Genomic DNA, 8,958 nt, shown 5'->3' with positions numbered 1-8,958 from the left:
TTAGATTGGGTATTAGGAACAATTTCTTCACTGAAAGGGGTGATGATCTTAGAAGTCTTTTCCAATGTAAATAATTCTAGGATTTGACGATGAGAGCGACTGCCGAGCAGCTTGGGAATGATTTTGTGGGTATAAGGCCGTGTCTGATGAACGATCCCCTTTTCCCAAGCTGGGCTCTCGCATCAGGCAGAGCCGGGTTGCTCGCAGCCCAAGCGTTCCTCTCCCGGTCGCCCCTTCCCAAATCCCACCCCTGGGTGCGGGTGGATGCGGGCGCGCATCCCCGGCGGGCAGGGAGCGGGGCCTGGCTCTGGCTGCCGGCTGGGAGCGGGAGATGGGTGCCGGGGCCGGGGGGGCCGGGGCGGTGGGCAGGGCCGGCGGATGACGCCGGGTAAAGCCGGCCGAGAGCCGGCCCAGCCCCGCCGCCGGCCGAGCGCTGCCCGCGCACCCCCCGCGGCCGCGCAGTCGGGTCGGGCGGGCTCCGGCGGCAGGGCAGGATGGACCTGGCCGTGGACTTGTACCTGGCCGTCCCGCTGCTCTTCACCGTCCTGGCCCTCGTCCTCGCCTCCGTCTTCCTGAGGCTGCGGGGAGGCGGCGGCGAGCGGGCGGCGGAGCGGCCCCAGGAGCCCGCGGCGGAGCCGGCTCGGGAGGGCGGCCCCGGGGGCGAAGCAGCGGCAGCGACCGAAGGGCCGGAGGACGAGGGCAGCCGGGTGCCGGTGGAGGAGGTCGGGGCGGGCGACGAGGGGAAGGAGGCGGTCGCCGAGCAGCGGGAGGCGCCGGCGGAGCCGGGCCCCGCGGCCGAGCCCAGCCCCGCGGCGGCCGAGAGCATCCCCCGGCAGCCGCCCGCGGAGCCCCGGCAGCCGCCCGCGGAGCCCCAGCAGCATCCTGAGGAGCCCCGGCAGCATCCTGCGGAGCCCCAGCAGCCCGGGCACCGAGAGGATGCGGAGAGCAAGGTGAGGCCGGCTCCTCGAGGAGCCTCACCCGGGACCGCCGGGGTTCCCGCAGCCGGGGTCCCTCCAACCCTCCACCCCCCCCGTGGTGTCCCTTCTCCAGCCCTCTGTCCCCGCGGGTGGCGGGGAGGGAGCAGCGCCCGGGGTTTTTCCCTAAAATAAGAGCGGTCCAGCAAAACCCATGTTTTGTCTTCGGTGGGGACAAGCCCGTTGTCCCCGAGGGAGGCAGCGGTTTGGGGAGGGGGGGGGGGGGGGGTGGGCGGTTCTGGCTGCTTCCCAGTCCCGTTCCCCAAGGAATGCTCCTAAAAATAATCAAGAAAGTGAAGATTTAAGGGAAGAGAAGCGTATGTCAGTGCGAGCCTCTCCTGTGTGCACATCTAACCCCTGTGAGTCTTTTCCTTTCCCCAAGGGCTTATCCAGGTGCTGGGGTATGTGGATGTGTTTGTTCTTCCCGTCCGCATCCCTTTGCTGTGGGTTACAGCAAGCTGTCCCCGTGCCAGCGCAGGTTCCTTGCGCTGTCCCTGCCTGCCCCAGGGAAGGGACCGCCCCACTCCTTCCCAGCCCCAGCAGGATTCTGGCCCCAAGCTCTGACCCCTGGCTGAACTGGGGGGGCTGGGGGCGGCAGCGATTCCTATAAACGCCCGGTAAATCCTCCTCCTCCACCGGATCTTGTTTAAAGATAAAAGGGTGACCCAATGTCCGTGGGAAGATCTTGTTCTGCTCTTGCCCAGCCTGGATGGGACTCGGTGACAACCTGAGGTGCCTGAACTCCCTGCCTTGGTGGTTTTCTCCCATGTGGCCCCTTGTCCAAAGGCAGGAAGGGAGTGCTGGGGTGGCTCGGGAATGCGGGAGCGTCACCGTGTGCCGGCAGCGTGTTTGGGCCGGGGCTCGCAGGGCTGGGGCCCAGTCGCCTCCTGGCTATTATTAGCAGCATTTGTAATCCTCAGCAACTGTATCCAGGCTGCCGGGCAGTGCGTAGACAACCCTCGCCTTGGAAAGCATCTCCACTGACTCACTGGATGGCCTTGGGCAGGTCCCGGGGGCTTGCACACCCTGCTCTGCGCTGTGGTGCTCTGTAACAGCCCGGGGTGAGCCCTGACCTGATCTCGGGGCTGGGATGTGGCTCTGCCTCCCTGTGCTCCTCAGCACCTCCTCTCGTGGTTTCTGAGCCTCGGAGCTCTCCCTCTCCCCTTCCTGGTGCCCCTTGGCCATGGCTACAGCTCTTGAGCAGTCCCATCCCTTGTCCCGGCGTCCTGGAAACCACATCTGTTTCTCTGTCGTGTGATTTATTGGTGCCTTTGAGTATCAGGATCTCTGGAGAACTCCTGGGCCACCATTAACCAGCTGGGTCCTGGCTGGGCCAGCTCAGCACCGAACTTGGCCACTGGGCTGGAGCTGCTCTCTGGGGAGGTGCAGCACCTATCGGGACAGACGGCCGGATCCAGAGCTGCCGGAGCCCACAGGTTCCTCTGCGGCTAGCTCAAGTCTTGGGAATGTTTTCCTCCCCTCTGGCTGCTCTTCAGCCCTGATTTCTTTGAACAGCCACTGCTGCAGTGCTTGTTGCCCTCAGAGAAGGGCTCAGGTCCTTTATCCCCTCTCGGCACAGGTGCAGTAACAGGGTTTTGTGTGCCTGGAATGAGTTCTTACTCAAGAAACGGGGAGTTCTGTGTCCTCCAGAGGCCCAGCTGGGCTCTGTGGGACTGGGTCCCCTCACTGCTCTCAGCCCCTCTTGCAGCAAAGGGGGCACTGGAGCTGAGCAAGGTCCTGGCCAGCTTTTCCTCCTGGGAAATCGTTCCCTCACTGTGGGAGCAAGGCAAAACAAGTCACCCTGGGCCTGAGCAGCATCCCTTTGGGAAGGACAGGGACCAGGCACGTGTGATCTGGGTGGTGGTGGGGAGCAGTGGGAGGGGGAGCGATGCTTCTCGCTGCTGAGTAAGTGTTCGGGAGCTGTGGCCCGCGCATGACCCCGTGGTTGCCAGCGCTGCCTGGCCAGGCTGGCCGGCCCCGGGGCTGGGTGGCACGGCCGAGGGACTACGTGCGCTTCCAGCAGGCACCACACACGTGTGGCAGTGCCCAGCCTGCTGATCCAAGGGGTGGTCCTGTGGGCAGAGTGGGAGAGACCATCCACAACTCTGCAGAGTCTCCCTGGATTCCTTGGTTTTGCTCCCTACGAACATTCTCAAAGTTGCTTCATCCTTCTCCTCCTCCAGCACCACTCAGACCCAAGCCCAGGAGATATTACAGGCAGGGATGGGGCTGGCCCTGGGCAGAGCAGGGAGTGCTTTGCAGGCGGCTGCTGATGGAATCATTCCCTTTCCAGCCTGTCTTGGCTCGGCCGAGGGCTGCGGTGCCCTGATGTGACTCAGCAGACGAAGCTCCCAGCCCCTGTCCCGCTGCTGGCTCCTGCAGGCTCAGGGCTTCTCAGTACATCAGCAAGCAGAGGGCTGTGCTCGGCACCCGGAGAGCTTGCTTTCCTTATTTATTTGCTTTCCTTATTTATTTTCTTTCCCCCCTGTTTGCTTAGCACGCACTGTGCCAGGCTGGATCGGCTTCCCCGCAGCCATTAACGACTCGACCAAAATGCCGATGGATGAACCCGCCCAGGGAGAGCAGCCTCGGTGTGTTAATGACGGGCTGGAGCCGTGCATCCCGCTGCCTCCTCCTTCCCTGCTCCCTGCCTGTGCAAACTGGGGTCTGCTGGGGTAGCTGTGTGTCCCAGCCTCCCTCCTGCTTCCATCTCCTGCAGGGATGGTAAAATCGCTACAACTGAAGGCTCCCTGCCCTTCTCTGCAGTGACCAGTTCATTGCAGCATCGTGCTCAGGGCTACGAAATGAACCAGCGGCAGAGCAGGAAAAGGAGCTCAAGAGTCCTTGTTTCCCTTAACTGCTGGTAGTAGTTCCCCTTGTCTCTGCTGGCTCCCATCACTGAAAAAAACTTAATTAATCTGTCGTTGTCTGTTCTCATCCCCATCCCCAGCTCGTTAACGGATGAGGCAGTGCTGTCAAAGCAATCCCCTAATGAAAAGCTGCTGGGTGGGAACGGCAGCGGCGCTGGAGCTGCGGAGTGCAGCGTGGTTCTTGTGAGAAACCCTCACAAACTTCAGCTCTCTAACGAGCCATTCTGTCCTGGAAGTGGCAGGGACCAGGCGGGGTTTTCAGTGTTGGACCAGAGCACTGCCGGGATGCCATCCTGGCCAAAATGCTCTGGAGATGGGAAGGGTGAGTGGGCAGTGCCTGGGCACGGCAGCCTGGCTGGTTGGCCAAGGGTTAATTGCAGCTGAGGGCTTCAAACAGAGCAGTGGCAAGTGGGTGACAGTGGGGAGAGGGGACACACAAACCCTGCCTGAGCAGGGCAGCTTGTGGGGCTGTCACCTGCATAGCAGGGGCACAAAGGCTTCATCTGTCCCTTCTGCCAAGCTCCTGGTGCGTTTCCCCTGTGCCCCCCACCCCAATCTGCGCCTCGCTGGGGCTCCCGGTGCCTCTGCACACACCAGGCAGCACAAACCACCCCGCTCCCACCAGGAGCCCTCTTTACATTTAAAAAGTCATCATTTCCCCCTCTAATACCTTCTGCCTGCCCTCCCTGTGCTGGAGGGGAGAGGGTGTCTAATTAAGTCTGGCTGTAATTGGCAGCTGTTCAGGCTGTGTTTGCACTGCCAGCGGGCTGGGACAGGAGCTCCACCGTCCCACAGGGCACTGGGGAGGGATGTGGTGATGTGCTACCCCTTGTCACAGCCTTGGCAGCAGCACTGCCAGGGAATGCAGGGCTCCCCACCCAGATCCCTGACTGCTCAGATGTGCCCAGCTCTCACCCAGAGCAGCCTGTGCCAAGGACAAATGCATCATCTCTTGCAGTGGCTGGAAACTGGGAAGTGAGACAGGACGTGTGTCACACCCCGGGGAGCCTGTGCACGTGTCGTGCCCCCGTGAATGCCAGCCATGGGGCTGGTGCTGGGACGTGGTGTGGGGCACCGTGGCATTGGGGTCTGTGTTGAGTCCCCCACATGGTCCAGGAGGTTGGGCTGCTGCCCAGGTCCTGCTGGGCTGGGTAAAGCCCTGGGAGCTGTGCCAGAGCTGGGGTGCTGCTGGAGCAGAGGCCACGAGGACTCTTTGCCTCCTGAAGTGCCCACCTATGTGAAGGGCTGCCAGGTGAGGGCCAGCTTTGCCTGCCACTGCTCCCAAGGATGCCATCCAGCTCATCTGGGCAGCCAGGGATGTGCTGGTGTGTGGTGTTTGCTTCCCAGAGGCTGTAGCAAAAAGGGAATGAGCCGGCTGGATGTGATCCTTGGGGAGGCATGCTGGGATGTGGTGGTGCCTGCAGGGATGGGTGCTGCTGAGCTGGGCTCTGCACCCTGCTGAGGGACACACCAGTGTTTTCTTCATCAGCCCTGGCACTGCCTGATCCTCATTAAGAGCTGGATGGTCCCGGAGCTTCAGAAATGCTCTGCCCGCTCTGTGGCTTGTCCTTGCCCGTAGTGGTGACAGGGGAAGTGGCAGGAGCAGTCGCTCCCACTCTTTGCGGGGCTCAGACCTGCAAAACGCCATCTCCCCTTGAGGCACATCCTCTCCAGGCACCCCAGAGCTGGCAGGAGCATCACCAGGGCTGCAAAACTGCTCTTGTTCTGTAGCAGCTGCTTCTCTGGCCAGCGGGAGGACGGAGAGCCCCAGTGGTGGGTGAAGGGGAGCTGCCGACAGAGCAGCTGCTTTGCTCTGCTAAACTCTGCCCCACATTATTATTTTTTAGTCTTTTGTAAAGGTTTCTTCATTCCCCTTTTCTCCTGGCTTTTCTCTTTCTGGCTGGCTCTCTCCTGTCTGCTTTCTTTCCCTCTTGCAATGTCTTGCATCAGGCTTGGAGCAGAAAGTGCAGCCATAAATGGCAACACACAGGGCCCAGGAGTTTAATCCAAGATAATTTTCTCCTCTTGCTTTGCAGCCTGGGATCTTCCCTTTTCCTGAAGCTGAAACAGGGCACTTATTTGGCCCCAACCTGCCCATAGGTGCCAGGGCTGTCCCTTCAGCTGAAGAAAGGGTGAGGGACACACCACCCCCAAAGTCTCCTCTTGTCCTTTCTGAGAAAGAAACCCATTGCTCAGTGGGGTTTGGATGGGGGATGAGAGGAAGTGGGGAGGAAATGGCCAGAAATGAGCTGAAAACCAGATGATGCTGTGGTGGGAAGCCTGGCTCCCATCTCCCGTAGGCTGAGAGAGGGTTCAGTGGTGGCAGAGCCATGAGGGGGTGATTTGGGGTCACAATGCCAAGCTCCTCTATCTGAGCCATCCTCCCCTGGGAGACTCAGGGTTGTCCACGGTGAGTGCTGACTGTGTCCAAAATGTCCCCGAAGCCTTGTCCTGGCTCTGCTTTGGTCCAAAGCCCGCTGACAGAGTCAGCCTCGCACGGGCATCTCGCTCGTGGCCATGGAGCTAAAGGGCAGCAGCACGTTTGTGATGATCCAACAAATGCTTCGGCTCCGCAGCCAGGAGCTGCCAAACGCCGAGGCAGATGGATCGCCGCCTTGTTATTTAAGGTGGATGACTTGCTGGATTTTAACCCTGGGCTTTCCGGAGCCTCGGGCGAGCTGTGCCCGGGTCCGATTCAGGTGTACCGGGGCACGGGACGTGCTGCGGGCTGGGCTGGCTCCGTGCCGCCCGCGGGCAGGAGCGGGCAGGGAGCCTTCCCAGCCCTGCGTGGCCCCGGGGCCAGGCAGCTGCCGCCCAACGCGTCCCCTCGGCTCGGCAATGAGATCTTTGTTCGCCGCAGCAGCTGCTCGGGGCGGCCCGTGTCAAGTCTCCTCCAGATGCTCCCGGATAATGACGCGCACGGCTCCCTGCAGTGCTGATTCTCGCCTTCTTTCTTTCCTGCGGGGAGGTTTTCGTGGCCGCTGCGCACCGGAGGGATGCTGGTTTGTGGGCTGTTGGACAGAGCACTCAGGTCCTTCCTTCTCCAGCTGTTCCTTCCCTCACTCCCAGCTGCTCAAAACCGTCTCCCTGCATTCCCCCTGGGCTGTGCTTCCTGCGGAAGAGCAGTGCCTGGGGTGCCACGATGTCCTCTTTGGTGTCTCCCAGTGTTGTCCCAACGCCTCCCCCCTCCCTGTTTTGGCTGCAGGGCGCTGCCCTCCTCTCGGAGCATCCCTCGGCTGCGATGGAGCCGGGACAGCAGCACCCACCGCCCACGGCAGGGCTGAGAGCTCTGAAATTCGGGGCTGCTCCAGGCAGAGAGGGCTCTCCCCTCTCTGGCTCGCAGGGGCACAGCCAGGCTCGAGGTTGGGCTTTGTCCCTGCTGCCGTTTCCAGCCAGCCCAGAGGCTGTTCCCAGCCCGGCGCTGGTATTTCACTGCAAGGGACACGGTGTCCCTGCTCCCAGCCCACGCGGATCCTCCTCCACAGCCCTCCAGGCACAGCAGGGAAACCTTCATCTGAGCAGGTTTTGGACAGGAAAAGCTGGCTGTGCACGGGGGCCGAGGCCACCTACAGCTGCTGTGGGACCGAGAGGGCTGAGAAGCCCCCGCCCCAGGATTGGTGGAGGGGTTTGCAGGGGGTGTTTCCCTGGGATGGAGAAGGCAGCTGGCAGAGCATTAACAAACCGAGCATGTCCTCTCCCTTCCTGCTAGTCCTGATCTGCTGCATCAGCATCCCGGGACGCTGCCTCCAGCCCTGCCAGGACACACGGGCAGCCCAGCAGAGCCAGTCCCCCCTCACTGATGGCTCCTTGCTCCGGTGCCATCCCACGGGCTGGGGCTGCTGCAGAGAGCAGCTCATGAGCCCCAAACCCTGGCTCCAGGGCTGGGCACTGGAGCTCTCTGGTGTTCCTCACTCCAGCAGCCATGCCATGGCTTGGGACATGGATCAGAGGCAGCACAGGCTCGGGCATGGGGCAAGGTGGGCTATTGGCCACATCCAGAGAGCTGGGGGTGTCTGTGCTCAAAGCTTTTGCCCTTTTCCAGATACCACCATTGGGTGCCTCGCCTGGATCCAGCCTCGGGCACACAGGACAAGCAGAGGACACGTGTGGCCACGCAGCACTTTCCAGCCATGCAGAGGTGCGTGGGAGGGAGAGCCAGCCTGGGGAGGGTGGCACAGCACACAGTGTGGGTGGGACATTGTCCCAGGGTGGCAGTGGCCATGGGGAGGGGGCAAAGCTTGCCTGCTCTTCTCCCCTGGTGGGGTTGGGTGGCCTCTTAATGACTCCCCCCATTTAAAACAGAAAGAAATGGTGTTCCAGGTGCAGGTGTACTTCTTGGAGGTGGAGGGAGCAATGCCCCGGGGATGGGGGTCAGTGAGGGGGGTCCCTTGTAGGCAGCTGGACCACAATGGCTGCGGGAGGGAGCAGCCCCAGGAAGGCAGAGGGACAGGGATGTGGAGTCTGGGGCCACAGCACGGGGGGGAAGGGAGGTGCTGGCATCTGCCTCCAAGCCATCCAAGCAGAAAAGTGTTGTGCTGTAGGCAGCTCCTGGCTGCCACGAGCAGGGGGGCCCAGACGGCCCCGGCACGCTGCTGTCGCCTGCCAGCCTGGCATCCCTGGCTGTTCCCTCTCTGCTCCTGTCAAGTGCCTCTTCCTCTGTGTTGGAGCAGATACATTTTCCTTCCTTGGAGGTTTGCCACCCAAATTTCCTGCTTGCTGTCAATGTTAAATGCTCAGTTCCTAATGCCCAGGCAAGGAAGAGGCTAAAATCCCCCTCCTTGTGTCTGCTCCCGGAGGGTTGGGTCTCCCAGGGGATGTCCCAGCTCTCAGGGAAAGATGGATAGAATGGGGAACTACTGCCCTGGGCTTGTAGCCGAGTCACCAGAGCTGAGTATCCCCTCCCTGAGGCCACTCCTTTGGGTGCCTCCCCAGCCATCCTCAGGGAAAGTCCGGGTGTCCAGCGGGAAGTGCCCATGTTTGGAATTGTGGCCCAAAATAGCCATGGCTGCAGCGGGTGGGGGGTCCCAGTGGCATCTCCTTCTGGGGAACAGAGTGGCCAGAGGAAGCCAAGTGGCTGTGAATAATGCACATTCCACCCTGATGACAAACTAACC

The 8,958-nt window shown here is 61.6% G+C and overlaps 1 protein-coding gene across 9 annotated transcripts in view; it reads left to right on the top strand.

The window, feature by feature from the left end:
- Positions 1-410: 410 nt before the first annotated feature.
- MXRA7 (matrix remodeling associated 7) overlaps positions 411-8,958 on the top strand; it is a 28,371-nt gene continuing 19,823 nt past the window's right edge. For 4 of the 9 annotated variants that reach the window (XR_007207517.1, XM_048323501.1, XM_048323506.1 and 1 more), the window contains exons 1-2: positions 411-950; positions 7,887-7,982. Coding sequence is in view for 8 of the 9 variants with exons in the window: in XM_048323501.1 (XP_048179458.1) it covers positions 495-950; positions 7,887-7,982 (552 nt within the window). In the remaining variant the exon portion in view is untranslated. The remainder of the gene's footprint in view (positions 951-7,886; positions 7,983-8,958) is intronic. The other 5 variants (XM_048323508.1, XM_048323503.1, XM_048323505.1 and 2 more) reach the window with 2 other exon arrangements.

Source organism: Corvus hawaiiensis, chromosome 19, assembly GCF_020740725.1.
Source record: "Corvus hawaiiensis isolate bCorHaw1 chromosome 19, bCorHaw1.pri.cur, whole genome shotgun sequence".
NCBI classification, from domain to species: domain Eukaryota; kingdom Metazoa; phylum Chordata; class Aves; order Passeriformes; family Corvidae; genus Corvus; species Corvus hawaiiensis.
The sequence above is the reverse complement of the archived record's forward strand: the minus strand, read 5'-3'. Positions and strand labels throughout refer to the sequence as shown.